Below are 19,578 nucleotides of genomic sequence, written 5' to 3' on the forward strand. Positions count from 1 at the left end.
ACAACCATATAAGTAAAACATCAGAGAATACAAAATCAAACAAAACTTGTGAAAACTATTTTTTCATTGAAACTATTTTTACATCAAAACATTTTTACCACTTTAATCTTGTCCTACCACTAACTACTAGAAAAGCTAAAGGATCGATCCTTGCATCATCATTAGGAAGTTAATTATGCTAACCATAAAATTTAAATAGAGAAAAATTGCTTTAACTTGGCAAATTTAATATAGAGGTGACTGACACTTTGGTGAACTTGGGCAAAATAATGCTGTACATTAATGAGGGAACAATTCTTCTCTCATTGAAGTCAGCAGCAAAATGCTCATAAACTTCAGTAACAAAAAACTCCATGAAAATAAAGGAAATGGCTCAGCAAGCTTCTGTGAAAAGTGACAAGTATGCATTGGGACTGGATGATGGGGATTAAAGACAGGACATAAAAGAAAAATATTCTCATGGTTTGATCCAGTTTGCAGTGATACAGAAGGGAAATTGCCAGTAAAGCTGAAGAAGAGGAAAATGTAGCTACATACTTTTATATAGCAAGAATACATTTCATCTCTTTCAGGAACTCAGGAGCAAAATAAACCATACTGAAAAGAGTTATGTTTACTATTCATTACAAAGGATTTGCCATCTTAACCAGGCTGGGAAATCATAATTGTGTAAATGCAACTTCAGCTAGGAAAAATGTGCAATTTTATTGGTCCTTCAAGTAAAATAAACTATACTGGCCAAAGCAGTTTTATGGCACTATAACCACATCTACTCTAGGACATTATGATTTTGGCAAAGAGTTCTACTAGGTAGAGTTGGCTTTAGGGTGATTTTGCCAGAGGAAAACACTTTTTAAAGTATGATAGTTCTGTGCTCTTCCAATGTAATACCATGGAGATGCAGTGGACTGAAATTTTAGCTAATTTTAAGTTGCTAGGGTGCCAGCAGTAGCCTAGCTGTAGCAGCATGGAGCTCAGTGTGGGATAATTTATCATACTAAGGAGCTGTTTCGAAGCTGGTTTTGTACTACATTGCAGTGACTGATTCCCCTGCAGAAACAGTCCAAGCCTTAATTGCAAAAGTACCCATGTCCATGTAATGAGATCTATCTGAGAGTAGCCAGATTGCCTGAAAATCACTCAGGAGGTACAAATGTTTCCTGCGGATGATAAAGTACATGATTTTGCTAATAATGTTATGCGTTCATTAAATCTCATGTTTATTTTAGGTACATGAAAGCATTAAAATGACCAATAATTAATAGAAATAGATGTGAAAAAGTTGATAAATAATCATAGACTCAAGCATAAACAAATGCCAAGCCATAACTGATTTAATATGTACTTTGTATCTGTATGAAGATTTTTCATTCAGCAATACTGGTGCTTTGTGAATTAAACTGAGAGATGATTAAATGGCTTTGCTGCTTCAATAATAGATAGATACAAGATGCACTCCAAAAATGTGACAGAGGAATAGCGTTTTAAAAGTCTTTCACCTCCTTTGGCTATTTTCTTGTTCATTGCAGTAATGCTGCAAGAAACAACATTGCCCTTTAGTAAAGTGATTGACAGGTGTGAAGGCTACATTTTAGAAGCATTATGGATGTGATCTGATGGTACTACTGCAGTAAACACTGGACCTCCTTGCAGAATCAAGCTCCTTCCTTTCATGGCAGGGCTTACGTATTGCTGAACTGGCCACTATAGAAAATGTTGTGACAGCCAGAACCGAATTTTGAAGTCCTTTATTTTTGCCAGGCTTTTCTGAGGATAATTCCAGTTCAATCAGGAATGGACAATTATGTTTTCCTAATTTAATTTCCTTCCTTTCAATCTTTTTCTTCTGTAACACAATGGCTGCAGTTCTCTGCTCCAGTCCAAATTCTTTGACCCTCTCTGCAGGAATAAAGCTGTCATAAATCCTTTTATACAGTTAGAGAAGAATTCCTCCCTAGGAGGAATTAATGGATAGCCTTAAGTCACCTCCATTTTGGACTTCAGTATAAGGAGTGTGTGTGGGAGGGGAAAGGTGGGGGGGGAAAAGCATTGGGCAATCCTGTTAATCCCTGACTGACAGCAATGGTCCCTGTGGCTAATATAAACGGGATTATGTTGCTTAAACTTCTTTGAGGAGAAACCTTGTTTCCTGTTGGTTGCTGGATCAGAGGATTGTACAGCCTACTTTGTCATCCTGCCCTGAAAGGTAGCTCCTTTCCTGCCATATACACTTCTCCTTTCTCTGTTTTAATGGAGGTGGAAGTGTTGGTTTTTCTATAGACCTTTAAAAATCCTATTACCTATAATTTATAATCTACTTTGCTGACATCATGCCAAATGATAAATCATGACTTTCAGGGATTTTAAACCTCACTCATGACCTTCTGAAAATTTCTTTAAAACAAAAACCCACGCCTAAGAAATCCTACTCTGATGCAAAAAATTCTTCCTCAGAAAGAAGAACCTTGGTATTTTTGTGCAAATTAATTTCATTTTCACCTTTTTGTCACTTATTTTGATGACGGACTAAAAACTATGAAAATATGTGTTAGTGAAAATAAAAATTAAATACAGTTCTCCAGAGCATGGTAGCACACAACATATGTTTATATATGGGAAAGTCTTGGTTTCTCAGAAATTGACAGTAAAATCTAAACTGATGTTACTGAGCCAAGATTTCATTTTGTATCATCAGAACTCCATAACAGAAACATTACTTAATATATCCCCTGCGCAAAACATACGCTTCATTCTGATTTTACATGCATTGGTTTTTGGATTTTACCTTAGCTTGCAATGTGTTAAACTTTTTTTATTTTTTAATTGAGTTTCAGTGCCTTTTTATCAGTGAGATTTAAGAGCCCTCTTCTAAATCCTGAAACACAGGTATTTCTTTGGTTTGAGAAATACTTTCTTATTTTGCCTTTTATAATTTCTTGACTTCAAAATGGTTAATTAAAATGTATTAAAATAGTACTAATAACATTGCCAAGTTCCCCCATTATATTATTAAGTATTTTGGAAACAGCTCTACGTTGCTCAAAGAACAGTACTTTTGGTAATGTCATCAACAAGAAAATAATCAAATTCTCTAATGTATGTAAACTGCAAATAATCTGATTTGCTAAGCCCATGAAAATATCTCTTGTGCCATGCAGTTTCTCAAGGCTGTTCTACCACAGATTTCTGTAGTGCCTGTGAACCATGAAGAAGCCCATCACATTGGGCTGTAAGACTGCTGAATGCATGAAAGATTTTCAGTAAACAACACTCTGTTTAATAGTAAAACTTACTGAAAGTAGGAAAATATATTGACTCTTATACAATTTAGAAAAAAAAAAAGAAAAAGAAAAAAAGGAAAGGGAAGGGCAGGGAAGGGCAGAAAAGGGCAGAAAGAGGAAGAAAAAGGAAAAGAAAAGGAAAGAAAAGGAAGAGAAAGAAGAAAAAATGGAAAGGAAAGGAAAGGAAAGGAAAGGAAAGGAAAGGAAAGGAAAGGAAAGGAAAGGAAAGGAAAGGAAAGGAAAGGGGAAAAGGAAAGGGGAAAGGAAAGGGAAGAAAGAAAAAAAGAAAAAAGGGAAGAAAAAAGGGAAGAAAAAAGGGAAGAAAGGAAAGGAAAGGAAAGGAAAGGAAAGGAAAGGAAAGGAAAGGAAAGGAAAGGAAAGGAAAGGAAAGGAAAGGAAAGGAAAGGAAAGGAAAGGAAAGGAAAGGAAAGGAAAGGAAAGGAAAGGAAAGGAAAGGAAAGGAAAGGAAAAGAAAGGAAAGAGAAGAGAAGAAAGGAAAAGAAAGGAAAAGAAAGGAAAGGAAAAGAAAAGAAAAGAAAAGAAAAGAAAGGAAAAGAAAGGAAAAGAAAGGAAAAGAAAGGAAAAGAAAAGAAAGGAAAAGAAAGGAAAAGAAAGGAAAAGAAAGGAAAAGAAAGGAAAAGAAAAGAAAAGAAAAGAAAAGAAAAGAAAAGAAAAGAAAAGAAAAGAAAAGAAAAGAAAAGAAAAGAAAAGAAAAGAAAAGAAAAGAAAAGAAAAGAAAAGAAAAGAAAAGAAAAGAAAAGAAAAGAAAAGAAAAGAAAAGAAAAGAAAAAAAGGATTGTACAGACAAAATATATTTTGAAATGTACTGCTCAAAAAAATATTACTGTCAGATGGCTACAGGCCAACACAGGAAACATTGGTTTTATGTAGAAGTTCATTTTCTTTGTGCTTATAAAAATGAGAAAACTGAAAATATAATACACAGGAAACATTGGTTTTATGTAGAAGTTCATTTTCTTTGTGCTTATAAAAATGAGAAAACTGAAAATATAATAGTAAGCTTTTGAAAACTTAACTCTGGAAAAATTGTCTTTTCCAAGATACCTCTATTTATCTGCATGCATATATTGCAAAGTGTATTTATAATCTATGCTTACCTTTACACAAACAAAAATGTACACATGACTTGCATTAATAACTTCATTATTAATTTATGAATGAGCATGAAAGTCTCTTTTTCATAAATAATATATACATCTACCTTTTTGGTATTTTTTTCAGCACATATACAGTCTTTGAAAAGTTTCTAAACTTCTCAGATATAGATGAAACCAATATTCTGATCTAGAAGTCCTGTGAAAAATTTTTTTGATTAGCATTACATAATGAGTTGTGCAGCCCATTATGTAGAAATAATTACAGTTTTCATCTCTGATGATATTTTAATAGGCTTCTTGCACAAGAAGAGTTAATATATCATGTGGAATAAAAAATTCATACCAAACATACTATGCATCACTCCTATGCACTTTTAATGAATATTATTTATTTGAACTGAAGAAGCAATGCCAGAATTACATAACTAGACACTGAGGATTTTTGAACTGAAATGAACTAGAACAAAAAAAAAAACACTAGTGAATTGCTTAGTAAAAAAACAAACAATCAAACAAACAAACAAACCCAATATATCCCTATCAATAAAACTAAATGTTGAAGGAGAAAGATACTGAAAAGTTTACCAAGAAAGGATATTGCAGTTTTCACTTGCTGTGTTATTTTGAGTAGCTGATTCTTTTCCTTTTTTACAGTTGTATCTTAGTTTTATGTGAAAAATGTTTATGTCTATCATTTAGTTTCCTCAGTGGGTAAAACAGGTGACATGAAGTATGCTGACATAAACCCCCTCAATTGAAACATTACCCTTACACTGTTTCTCTTACCTGCACCCCATCAGATGCAGGGATGTAACTTGCTCTTTTAAATGTGTCTGTGACATTTCTGAGAATTTCCACAGAAACAAGAAGGTCCCCTGCGTAAAAGTTTTTCCTCTGAGTTAGATCCAATAGTGTCTTTGTTACTTGGGACATGCCATCACCAGCCAACGTCCTCTGTCCTTTCGCAAGGTGCTCTTTAATCTATACCAGAAAAACAAAATGAGTATCAGAACCTACTATACTGAGAAAAAAGGTATGACAAATTCTAAATATAACAAAAATATTAAATAATAAAGCTATTATGATATTACATATTAAAGCCATTATAACAAAGCTCATCCTGATAAAGTAGCAGAGTATGATGACAGAATTATTGTGTTTATCAGAGGAACATGGATTTTTTACTGAAAGATTCTGAAGTTATGTTCCACCCATTTGTTTCTTTTTGAACACCAACAATTTCTCAATATCCATGTTGTCAAAGGAACTGCCATGATGGAACAAGGAGCTGCTTTTCCTCAGAGGAACAGCTGTACAACCACTATTGCCACTCATTAAACAACTAAAAGCTCTGACATGAGTAAATGCTACGGCAATTCTTGCTATAGTCTAGTTTACTATCGGGAAGTATACCCTTCATCTCTGCCAGCCCAGCTTAGCTAGTAAATACAATAGTGATAGTTTAGGTGGACACTGATTACTTCTGTAGTATTGACAACAGAAAGCTACTAACTTGGAATGATGATGTTTGTTTTTTCAAGAAATGCAAATTAAAATATGAATTGTTCCTGTGTATCAGACAAGAGAAGATGCTTGAGTGGTAGCTCTCCAAATAGATCTGTACATGGCCATTGATAAAAGTAATCCAAAATGAATATGCTGGCAGAAGAGTCCTCCTGATAAGAAGGTGAACTTGTGGATCTGATTAAATCTTAAAGCTGCCTCAGCATCCTAGGAAGATGCATAGTGTATCACAAAGATGTCACAAGGCCAGCCAAGGCTGAAAAAGAGTGCATTGTTTAAACAACTTATTTTTTAAATATGCATATGAATTTATGTAGAAAAACATAAGTTCTTCCAAATTGAAGCCAAATTAAAGAAAATATAAATTATCTGAGACAGACCTCACACAAAGTTGAAGAGAAGATTCTGTGCAACTGGCAAAAAAATGCTGATACCATCTCTGTAAATGTATCTTCAGTTGCTTTTTAACTTGGTCTTATTACTGACATAGAGAGGAAAGGATGACTAGTGTAACATAATTTGGTGGTGAGGCGGAAGGAAGAGTGTAAAGATACCTTTTGTCACTTCCAGATCTCTCCAGCCACTTTGTGTGGATATATGTGGCTTCATTCTTTTTTCTTTTTTTTTTTTTTTTTAAGGATAGAATAGGTAGCAAAAATAGAACAGTGATTAAATGTTAAAAATAATTTTTGTGAAAGCAATTTAAAAAATGCTATCATCCTCTGACATACACAATCTAATTACTTTTTTTTTTTTCATTCTGTCGGATCATACTTTTGTTACCTTCTCATACAGTCTCAAGTAACCCAGATATGTGTAACACAGCTGGGGCTGGTAAAGTGGCTACTTTAACATATATCTATGGCCTTAAGTTGTCTTTGTAGCAGCTGAGGATTGTTAGGACCACAACATGCTTGCCCAAACCCTAGAAATATTTAAGACCTGGGATAACACCTGTCTGCTGCAGCATGGACAGGGAAAGAATCTACTCTGTACCATGAGTACTGAGGTACAACCGTAATTGTGCAATCAAATATTTTCAACAAAGATTTCAATGAGGAGAACTGAGGCAGTTAATTTGCTGTTTTGTTTTGAAACCCAAATATTTCAGGAGAAATACCTCCCTCAGTCTTCAGAATACTTTAAGAAGTAATTAGGCAAGAAGCATGCTTGCAGAAATCCTATTGTGCAATTCCTATTCATTTTGGAAGGAGGCTTTGAAAGTTATCTTGTAGCAAAATAAGAGTGGAGAAAATCATTTGAGTAAATTCAGGGATCTCATGTCGTACACATAACATTATAGACTACTTTCTTGGGAACAAGCGAAAGCAAATAAGAACTTGATTTGTGATTTTTCGTATGAAATGTTGTCATTGCCTCATCTCCTCACACTCTGTGTCTGTTCAGCAAATTAAAAGAGCGGCAGCTAGCACAGTAACACAGAATAGTAAAACTTTTGCTGGAACCCATCCAGCTGTTCACTGATCCCAGAGCATATTTTCCGATTTTGAGGATTAACAATGTTCAGTGTGTCTTTAATCAAGCCCGAAACACATGCAACATAAAAGACAGTCCATAAAGCTGAACTCCTAAATCTAACACATGCCTCAGAATGTACTAGGCCAAAGGCATCATACAACTTGAAGGCAGAGCTTAAGAGAGAACAAAGAGGTTCTTTTTATTCCAGTAACAACAGCAAAGTATCAGTCCTCATAAAATCTCTACGGTGCTCTTATGCTTGTATAAAACACTGGTAGGAAAGCTGTCAAACTGTTTAGTTCAACATGTTATTTTATATTGCATTATTTTGCTTCCTCTTGCTACATCTGTATGTTCACCCCTCCATTTGTTTTTCCATGTTCTGACTAGACTTTAAACTCACATTTTAAAGATGGAAGAGCCCAATTTGTTGATTTCGGACCATGCATAGTACACGTAATTCTTGGTCTTAGCTGCTTTTGGAATGCAAATAATAAATTTAAATTACCCTAGTTTTGACTGTCTTTCAGGCTTTTGAGATCTGTTTTCAGAGAAAAAAATTACAGATTTCTAGCAGCAGAAGTGGGAGCTGTAGTGTTCCCCTTAAGTGCTTTCAGCAAGACCTTTTGATTGCTTTTGGACCCCATTATAAAAAAGGTCTAGCACAACGTATAGAACTAAATTATTGCATCTACTTCAGAAGTATCCAGGGTTGTGGTGCAGGTGGGTTAAAGTACCTCAGAATTATCAGCTCTTAAAATTACAGCTCAGTTGGGAACTGTTTTTAAAAAATTGCATACCTAGAAAGCTCAGCTTCCCTGGCCAAGTACCCTGCCTCCATTGGGCCACACCACTCATACACAGTGTGGCGAGCACCTTTTCTTCATCCTCCCAGCTCCAGCCCAGAAGTTCCTTTCCCTGATCCTTAGCTACCCATTCAGGCCCACACTGCCTTGAGTTAGACTAGCAGCATACCCTCAGAAGTAGCATCTCAAAAGAGGAGGTTGCAATGTGTTTGGGTAAAGTAAGTGGGTGAAAATTAGAGTTAATTAGTAGAAAAGTTTGACTACAGACTGGCAAACAACATGCAGGGCAAGGTAAGAATTAGAAGCCTCTTTCTTATCAGTTTATTACATAATGTATTTTCTTGTTATAAAACAGCCTACAACTCCTAAATACAACTTTGAAATCACAAGCTGTTCACTCGATATAAACTGGTGCAACACTATTAAAGTCAATGAAGATGTCTGGATTAGTATGAGTTGAAGGTAGTGGATTACTTGCACATCTACCACAAGAATCTTCCAGTCTGAAAATACAGAATATTCTCATCCATGGTTAGTATAATATCTTTCTCACCATACTGCTTATTTTCTATGCCATGGTCACTGTGATATTATACATTGTCCAAAAATTCTATTTTGGTCACCACTGCAGGTCCTTGTCATTCTCTGTGAAGGTCATTTTTTAGTGGTCTTACAGGCAGGCTCATTAAAAATAAAGTTTATGAGCCGAGAGATAGTGAAATGAAGCAGCTGTTAAAGTGATACTTCAGTTGTCAGGCCAGCCTCTAGCTGCCTGCACTATATGGCTGCATACTTGAAAAATCACTGAAATGTTTAACTGGACTTTGACTCAGGGTCCAACTGTCTTTGTCCCTCGATTTATCAGAAAGTATGATATAGTAAAAATGCCTTTTTACAAAGTCAGAGCTCCTAGAACAAATTTATTACTCTGTATTTATTACTGCAAGCTTAACAGCTAGACATGGTTTAGAAGGACAGAAAACAATGAACCCTCAAGAAACCTATAAAAGATTAAAAAGAATTACTAATTCGAAGAGTAACTACACCACCATACTTTTTCATTATTTTTTACGTTTGATTCACAGCTAGGTATTACTAATGATGTCATTAAAACACTTTATGGTGGTGGGAACTATAACAACCCAAATTAAGAAGCCTTAGATAGAAGTGAGGAAAGATAGATTGAAATAAAGATATATCCTAAAATCGCTCATAATTTGCAAAACACTTTGCTTTGCACCTCCACAACCCAACACTAATACTTTGCAAAATATTTTTTTGTAATGCTTTGAAGATGCAGAACAGTAAGGAGCATTCACATTACCCGCAACAGACACATGAATTACATAACTGTATTAGAAACCTAAAAGATCTTGAGAGTGTTTGTTCCTCTAGAGAACAACCCAGAGTACCTGAAATCTTATCTTGAATCCTCTGAATCACATTATCTTGCCTCTGTGACTTCTAATCTAGAGTCTGGAATTGATAGCACCCCTCAAAAAATATTAATTAATGATTTTACATTAAACTTTCAGTTACCAGCACTAAGGTCCAGAAAGGCTGGAATAAAAATACTGAAGTCTGTGTGCTTAAAGTTAGGCACATAAACTAAAAAGGCAGAAAATATATTTTTGGCAGCTGAAATATTCCCACAGATTTAATCCTGCACTGATCTGAACTCGTGCAGCATGCTGATGTTTAAACACAATGTGATGTCATTGTGAGAAAGCTCTTCCTTTCAAATTTGAGAAAAACGTCATTACAGAGCATTTTTTCTGATAAATGGCAGACAATCCTTCAAGTATTTTAGCACAGAATCTAGATGTTTCATCTACTTTCCCTTCATATAAATAATCATTTATAATTTATTTGTTTATGTTCAGGATGTTTCTGTGTTCAAGAATATTATTTCATCCATCTTTTAAAAGAAACAGAGCAGGGTCTAAAGACATTGCTATGCATCTTCAAGTATGTATCTGAATATTTAGAACCTAATGTCATACGAGAGTCTTCTTCCTTTTCTATACATTCAAAATTTTATGAAGTAGGTTAATAAAGCAATACAAAATATTTTTTCACTATATCATCAGTGAAATAGTTAGTAGTCTCAATCTAGGCCATGATAACATTCTAATAAATAAACAGTTTCTGCAGAGACAAAGGAAATAATCTATTCCCTTTGTTTATGACAGAAAAGGGGAAAAGTAATAGGTATACATTGTGTCAAGGAAGATTAAGGATATATATTAAAGAAGACTATTCGACTGTAAAGGAAATAATGCACCATAGTTTACCTGAAGAGACTATGCAGTCTTACATATTGGAGGCCTTAATAGTAGTCAAGAAAAACAGAATGCTGGAATAACACAAGCATAGCTGACTCTGATGGGACAGAATTTTGGCCTGGATGATCTCATGAATAGTCTTTCAGTTCTGTAATTATGTAACAGGGCCCTGAAAATATTCTGGAACCCAAAGAAAAGCCTCCTATAATTTGCCACAATGAGAAATGCCAAAGTTTAAGGAGTGCCCTGAAACTGAACTTTTACCTTCCTGCATTTATTCACTGTCATGGTGTACAATCTGCTGCACCAAGTTTCCACAGATACTGTGCAAAACTCTGCCTCTGTGTACTCAGCTAAAATCACTGCAGCCCTGTGCTTTAAAGAACTTATTCTAAATTTACATTGATGAAAAGAAAAACGAGGATTGTTTCACTGTATATGAACAGTCATCCCACTGTCATATACTTTTATATTTTCTTAGGCAAAATACTCTTCAAAAGAGTTATTTGTTTTTAGAAAAAAGGAGCCAGTTAAATCAACAGAATCCTGTACTGTTCTAGACATTCATCTCAGGCAAACTGAATTTCTGCACAGTTGCCCGAGAAATTTTATGTGCTCCTCTATATGTGATGAGGTGTATTGCAGAATCTTTGAAAAAAAAATAATCTAGTATCTGTGAAAGTCTAACATGTTTTTAGAAGAAGAATGTGAACAGCTCAGAGAGATGCTTGCTTCTTTCTGTACCCTCTTTCTCTAGCCTTTTTCACAAGTAGACTCCTACTATTTTGCTCAAGAGATTTTTTGGTCACTTTAACCCATTCCATAATTCTTTTTTATCATCATTATAATCATCATCACTTATTGTAGTCCTTGAGATATAACCGCCAAATAGGTGACAGAGAAAGTTGTTATAAAGTTTCAGTATTTTGATTTCTGCATGGACTCAACAAAATATCTTAATAGATACTTTGAATAGACAAGGCTTCTCCTCAGTAGAATAACAAATGGCTCCAGGGATGGGAAACGAAAAATCACTAAACAGATCACTTCTTTTGAGGTGTGTTGGTTTTTATTTCTTTTTTTTTATTCTTCTTATCACTTTGTTTGTTGACCAGTATTTCTATTATTATTTTATTAACTACCACTGTTAAATGCTCCAATTATCTGTGATTAAATCCTGCTCACGTTGGCATGCAGTATGAGAGATCTTGTTGTTGTTATTGTTGTTTCCTTTTTTAACCAGAGGGCATGTCTTCAAGATTTGTGTTATCTATGTATAATGTAACATGACAAGAGCAAGAGTTGAGCGGAAAAAAAGAATGACGACTCTGAGAGGGTTGTTTTCATTCTATGACAGACATAAAATTGCTTGAGGTAAAGTCTCCTGGCTTTCCATCCTGACTGAATGGCTGAGGCCAGAGGTCACAAAGGGACATACTACAAATGAGTTCTCTTTCTTTACATGGGCATCCTCATACATATGTGTCCCTAAAACATAAAGCTCTGATTAAGCGCTTCAATTTACATGTTTATTTGATTTTAACTGATTTCTACATTTATTTGATTTTATGTCTCTATGCAGTCATTCCAATGCACTCACTTCTGTGAGTTTCTTCAAGGAAATCAGCATTTGGGGAGCCCTAATTTCTGCATGGGAGTACTGCATTAAGTAACAGGCAAGAGAAAAATCCTTTGTGCCTCATATACTTACCAAATCTGAGCTCGGACACAGTGGGAAATGCAGGAAATGAAGTAGTGGACAAAAAAGCAGGGGAATGACAGTAAGTGTAAGATGCTGTGACCACTGCTTTGCAGCAGCTACATAGACAAATTCCTGCAGTCTTCTGCATCTGTGTTGGGAGTAATTGTTTCTTCCATTCTGGTAGATTTTAAAGGAAAATTAGATGAATTCTTTCTTTATTGAGCTCCTAAATAGCCTTCATTTATTGTCTTTCCTCTGGCCCTACCCTAGTGGAGTCCACCTGTTGGCTGCAGTGTTGGTTGGTTTGGAATATCAATGTGATCGGGGAACACTCAGCTGCCCACTGCTGCAGCAGACACAACAGCAGCAGAAACCGCAGGAGTACACTTCATTTAACACACAAATTACTCTTTGGTAGACCAGACATGGAAAGATGTTTATGGAAGCTGAGATGATAGTGGGAACTTTTCTTTGAATTTAACAAGTGGGATTGTTTAGCCATTAAAAAGCAGCTATTCAAAAGCAGAAAGAAAGAAAAGCAACTTATCTAGTTGAATTAAGTTGCAATGTCCTTATGCAGAATAGCAGATAAATGTTTTCTCCCACTGTATAGCATCCCTAAGATTGGTATGCCTGTGTATGTTGGTGAGATCAAGCACTATAATTTAATGAATGGAGAAGGTACCACAGTAGCTTTTTTTACACATTTCACTCTCCTGATCCTAAGCAGCTCATTTCTGGTGCCTGTTGTAATAAAGACAGTTATGAAAAAAGCAGCCATTCACTTGGGATGGAGCAGTTGGTTTCCAGCCTGCATATTTCATGTGAGTGGCTGAAGTATTGGGTTATTTCTTCTCTTTGGCAAAGTGCATATTTATTTATGGATGGTAAAACAGATCTGTTAGGAGACTGAGGGAGTCATACCAACTTTATAACATGGTCTTAAAAGCACTCAGAACCACAACATTTCAGTCCATGCAATGAGTTTGACAGGACAGAGCAGGCTGAGCTTTGTCACAACAAAATGAGTACCCTTACAATCAAGCAAACAGCAATACTGAAGTCATTAGCTTTTTTCCAAAGTTTTAATCTTCTCCCATGCAGAATGGGAAATCTTCTCCCATGCAGAAAGTGAGGCAGGGGAAAACTGCTGCCTGCCACAATCTCTTTATCATTTCCTTCCTGATGAGAGAAAACAGTTTGCCAGCCTCCTGTCAAGATACAGAGGTGACAACACAGAGCTGACTCCTGCAGATCCTGGGCTTACAAGGGAGACAAGGCAAGGAAAGCAGATCATTCACTGATACAACTCCCCTACCTATCAAAGACTGCAAAGGTGAAGATGAAGAACTGGCGTATACTGATATAAGGATAGACTGAGGCAGAAAAAATTGTTGTTATTGAGGCCTGTGCATTCAAATCTACAAAACTAAGCCTGGCTGCTTTGCTCTGCAGCTATATAAAAAGAAATGAAGCACTAAACTAGCAAAAAAGGAGCAGTAAATTTTTTAGGAGGAAGCCTTTCATTCCCTAGAGTAGAGCAGTCATTTCACTGAGGAGTATATGGACAGGCTGATACGCTGCTCCTGTAATATGATTTGGAAAAACAAAATCATCTCTAATGAGCTGCAGCTGAGCAAATAATTATTCACCTCAGAGTTCTTTTTATCAAATTATATTTTAGCCAGGCACTTGCAAAATTGTGAATAATGCTGCTATGGAAAAAAAAAGGAAACAAAATTATAGTATGAACTAGAAGAAGCAGAAATGCATTTTTATGGCTGTATTATCAGTTCGATATGCAAAGATTCACCTGCATAAGTTCCCATACTCCTTCATAAGTGCTAATATCTTGACACCACTTTGATATTTCATATGGAGGTTCTTCCTTCCTAACTCTCAGGTGTTAAGAGGTTTTTCAGTTTTCCAGCTTCTTCCTTCTGACAGAAAAGCAGCCCAGTTTGCACAAATGCATGTTTGGTTTAGGTGTTATATGGCTCAAATTGGCACGAATTAGTACCCGCTTTTTATCAAAGCAACTAAATGTAGAATTTTATCATCCAAATTTGAAAACTGTGCTACACATGTTTAGAAAATGGACTAAACTAGTAGAGATTTTCTGATAATACGGGAGATGACCTTCAGAAACAAAGTGTCTTGATGACAGGTTTTAATCTTCCTCATTATTTGTGAACATAGTACAAATCTTTTCCAAACTAGAGTGTCCAAAAGACATTTAGAGTAAGTCTCACTTTAGGCAAAAGGGCTATTCCATTGTGTGGTGAGTCTGTGATATATTACAAATATTTTTTAAGCAGATCCCTCACAATTTTTTTTTCTTTTTCAATAAATCCTATCACTTAGAATGCATGCATAACAGAGCAGAAAATAGAAATAGGCCTATGTATTCAAGTGTTTTGTCCATTTACGCAAAATCAGCTGCTAGTACTCTGTGGTCAGATCTTATTCATTAATGGTTTTCATTAAAAGTGGTCATACAGACTTCAGATATTCATTTCGTAAAGTTCTCATAAGCTATGAAAACTCATTTTTCTTCCATACTAAACTATTTTAATCTATTTTTCATTCTCAGCATTAGCTCCAATTCAAGTATTTTGTTTCTTGATGGGTTTTTTTGTTTATTTATTTTTTAGGAGGCTGGGGGGGAGGTCAGTAGGTTCTTTGTTTTGTTGGTTTTGTTTTGTTTTCTAATTTATGTGGCTATCATCCAAATAATGGATTAAGAACACATGAAACCTTTAGCTATGCCTCTCAGAAGTAGTTGTTCATACAAAGGATGATGTGGGATATTCCTAATGCTGGGGTCTTGCTTCTTAGTCTTCTTGCTTGTTGTGCATCAAATTTGATAGGCTTCAAGAGGGTATGAAAACTAAATTAACTCTTATTTGAGGCATATCAGTGACTCTTTTTTCCTCAGATACTATTTGAGATAGGCCTGTAGGCTCCTAATCACTGATTCTATTCTTAGTCCTGCAGTAACTCACACCAAATCATAGTACAAGTAGTTAAATTTCTTATTTTCAGGAAAGATTTTACTCTGTTTATCCAAATGAACAACACACACAAAAAAAAAATCAAGGCATCATACCACAGCGTGACATTTCTCAGCACATCCACTTGAGGTGTGCCGGCTGAAACTTGCAAGAACATGAGAAGTGAAAATTGAAAAAAAAAGTCTTGGAGAATGCATTCTTCATTGCACTAGTTTTACAGTGAATAGTAGATGTCTTCCTATGAGAAATATGCAAGTTCAAGAAGAGGTCATGTAGAAAGTCAGGCTAATTAAGCATGACTGTCCCTGTCTAGCCCTAACATCTAAAAAACAATAAGGACCAAACCAGAAATTAAATATTGTTTGATATACTAAACAAAGGTAGAAAGAGAAAATAGGCTTTAATAAGGTCCATAACTTCTGCTATAGCTGTAGCTGATTTGGTAAAATGGTCCGAAAACCTAAACCATGCCTATCCAACAGAGGGGAAAAAAACCCTCCCAATTCTGAGAATATAATCTTGAACTAGAGCAGGAAAATCCCTGTTCACTGAAATCTGTTGATCAGCATGTGACCAAGAACTATCCAGAAGGAACTGAAGAAAGTATATCCCCTGACACCAGATGTTATAGAACCTTCTGATTTTACTTCCTCTCCATCCACAATAAAACAAATACCTGGAAGACTTATTTGCTGTAATCACTTTTTCAAGAAAACTTTTAATAAATTGTATGTCATTGGACAAAATACTTCTTCTCAGCTGCAAAGATGACTGGTAAAAGTCCTGAAACGTCATGCTTGACTAAGACCATTTTCTTAATGCAAAAATGCAAGTACTGCAAACACGCAATAGCAATAGAAGAAATCCAGAACAAAAACTGATACATAATCTGTGATGTTTCTTTTTCTGTTCATTGTGTTATTGCTTGATCCCCTTAGTCGTGATTCCAGAAAGCAAAGCATACCTATTTATCACTTTGCATTTTCCACTCATAGTGCTTTAGTAAGAATAATCCTAATTAGGTTCTTAAAGTATTATTATGAGAGGTAACCAAATAATTTCCCAAGGGTTTATTTCATTGATTTTGGTATTTTTGTCCCTTAATTTGTTCAGTGAATAATTTTTCATATTAGCAACTAGCTGTATAAGATGGTCAAATAGTATTTGTTGAATTCATTTGATGACTGATTTGTATGAAATGTTGGATAAATTATTCATGACTAATTTGTTCCATTATTCAAAGAGATCTAATTATCATCCCTAGTTTTAAGATGGACCTGTATTCCATGGTACACAAAGTAAAATAAACTAACGGAAGTACAGGCTGTATGTTTGTGGCATAGCTGAAGTGCATCATCCTCTTAACTGCTTTTACTCAAGCTCCTAAAAATGAATTGTGTAGGGCACTGTGCCCTTGAAAAATGCAAGCTGAGTGCCAGTCACCACTCCACAATCCAAAGCATTCCCCTTCACTGTTTCATCATGTTCCCATGTATAGTCTCTTGAACGCTGGAGAAGGACATTTTACAAGGATGTGTAGTGATAGGACAAAGGGTAATGGCTTTATACTCAAAGAGGGTAGATTTAGATTAGATTTTAGGAAGAAATTCTTCACCATGAGGGTGGTGAGGCACTGGAACAGGTTGCCCAGAGAACCTGTGGATGCCCCATCCCTCTAAGTGTTCACGGCCAGGTTGGATGAGGCTTTGAGGAACCTGGTCTAGTGGAAGGTGTCCCTGCCCAGGGCAGAGGGATTGAAACTACATGATCTTTAAAGTCCCTTCCAACCCAAACCATTCTCTGATTCAAAGGCCCAGTAGTTATTATACTTTTGCCACGCCAGGAAGGGGTATGAACATTTAGAAGGAACAGTGACTAGGCACTAATTCAGAAGACCAGAGATAAATTTCCTGCTTAAGGCTGTCTCCCTCTGTTCCCCATTAACAAAAAATGGAGATGTAGTAGAGCCTGATCTCAAGCATGTGTTTAGAAGATGCATTAAGTAAAAACTGTGAATTACTCTGAAACTATTGTAATAGAATATTAAGTACAACATGATATATGTATCAAAAAGTGGTCCACGTATCTAGACATTTAACCAATGTCAAATCCTGGTTTCTTCTGAGGTGTCAGCATCCTGCACCTGAGGTGCCAGGACATGCCTGTCCTGAGTAGTAGTAACTCTGACTGGCACATTCTTTAAGTGGTTGAAAAAAGAGCTAAATTCTTCATGGTGCTGGGTGTTATGGGCAAAGTATATTATTTTTAGCACTACAAGTGTATTTTTAACTTTACTGATTCTCCACTCTTTGCAATTTGATTTCCTAGTGGCTTTTGAGATGAAAAGATGCCATTTTAGAATTATTTACACAGCTACCATATTGGTCTCCATCCAAGTCTTGAGTCAAGCTGAAGGACATGTTGCACTAGCTGGGTTTCTGCTACTTGAATATTGCTTAATAAGGGTTGAAAATTGTCCCTTGTCACTTCTAGATGAGTAACAGAAAAAACTGTAAAAACACAAGAGGCTTTGTGCATGAGGCAGTGAACCTACTGTAGCTACATATAGTAAGGAAACACTCTTCGGGGGTCAATTACCTGTGGTTATGACGTAAAACTCTACACTATATATAGAATTCTGGCTTAATATGGATATCTGCTGAAAACCTGTGTTAACATTTGTAAAAAAAAAAGCTTATCTTTAGGAAGAAAGTAAAAATCATACTGATATTAGAATGAAAGTCTATTAAGTAACTTTTTAGCCTTGGCAGTCATAAAATCACAAATCATGGAATGGTCAAAGTTGGAAGGGACTTCTGGAGATCATCTGGTCCAACGCCCCAGCATAAACAGGGTCACCTAGAACAGGTTGCCCAGAACCACATCCAGATGTCTTCTGAATGTCTCCAGAGATGGAGATTCTACCACCTCTCTGGGCAACCTGTGCCAGTGCTCAGTCACCCTCACAGTGAAAAAGTGTTTCCTATGTTCAGACAGACCCTCCTGTGTTTGTGCCCGTTGCCCCTCATCTTATCACTAGGCACCACTGAAAAAAAAACCCGATTCCGTCTTCCTTGTACCCTCCATTCTGGTACTTATGTACATTGACAAGATTCTCACTTAGTCTTCTTTTCTCTGGTACCAACAGCTGCACCTCTCTCAGCCATATCTGATAGGAGAGAGGCTCTTCCTTTAATCACCTGGGCCCTTTGCTGGACTTGCTCCAGTAACACCATATCCCTCTTGTACTGGGGAGCCCAGAACTGGACACAGTATTCCATGTGTGGCCTCACTGACAGACACATACAGTCTTAAACTTCTCTACTCACAGTCCAAGCTGCCCAAATGGAAGTTTTTATTATATAAATAGTAAATACAGGTAAATAAAATAGCCACAGGAATATTGTCTAGCCCCAAGTCCAACAAGCACAGAGAGTTTATATCCCACACGCTAAACTCTCTTTCCCTCCTCTGTCCCAGAAAAAGATGGTTTTATTGCCTGCTGGGAATGGTCTCTCTGCTGTGCTGTCCTCTAAAGCAGGGGTGTCAAAATAATTTTCACTGGGGGCCATGTCAGCCTCACAGTTGCCTTCAAAGGGCCAAATGTAGTTTTAGGACTGCATAAATGTGGGAGTAGCTAGTCTTAAAATTACATTCGGTCCTTCAAAGGCAACTGCAAACCTGTTGTGGCCCCTGGTGAAAATTAGTTGGACACCCCTGCTCTAAAGGATGCTAGGCACTGTTTGGGAAAATGCTCCCTGGCATGATCTTAAATCACATCAAGGAGTATGCTAACAGATTAACAGTGTAGGTGACTGCAAGGACACTGTTTAAGCTTGGGCAGTCCCCCTGTTTATTTACTAGTGTAACTGCAAGCTTCCTTTTCTTCAGAGAATATTTGCTTGGGCACAGCACTGTGTGAATTCAATTACGTGACTTCTGGGTCATACATGATTTGTTTGGAGAGCAGAGACAAGGACCTGTCTGTATTCATCGAGATGGGCACACTTTAAGGTATTAAATATTGTATGTATATTATGTATCTCAACTGCTCTAAATCAACTTCAGTAATATAATTTTTGAAGAATATACACCTACTTTTGTTCGATGTATTTCAGGTAAGAAATGAAAAGGATTCAGCTCAGACTCAGATTTTACAGGAATTGTCACAGAACTGAGTGACACCCCCCACAACTCCTGGTCTGAGTTGGTAAAATAACATTATTGGTAAGTTAAGCACACTGAGGCATCCCATAAATGCTTTCATAAGCACACGTATTTATCATAGCAGCACCGTCTGTCAGCAGCTTCTTTATAAAGTCCTATTTTTAGGGATTTATAAAGCTGACATATGTGTTGTGGGGGGACA

General features: G+C 36.3%; 1 protein-coding gene across 1 annotated transcript in view; it reads right to left on the bottom strand.

Moving 5' to 3' along the window:
• The window catches only part of ADGRB3 (adhesion G protein-coupled receptor B3), a 449,703-nt gene that overhangs the window by 224,636 nt on the left and 205,489 nt on the right, over positions 1 to 19,578 (bottom strand). The window contains exon 11 of the mRNA XM_082048907.1: positions 5,186 to 5,380. Coding sequence (XP_081905033.1) covers positions 5,186 to 5,380 — 195 coding nt within the window. The remainder of the gene's footprint in view (positions 1 to 5,185; positions 5,381 to 19,578) is intronic.

Source organism: Streptopelia decaocto (genome assembly GCF_964273445.1).
Source record: "Streptopelia decaocto genome assembly, chromosome: 3".
Lineage (NCBI taxonomy): Eukaryota > Metazoa > Chordata > Aves > Columbiformes > Columbidae > Streptopelia > Streptopelia decaocto.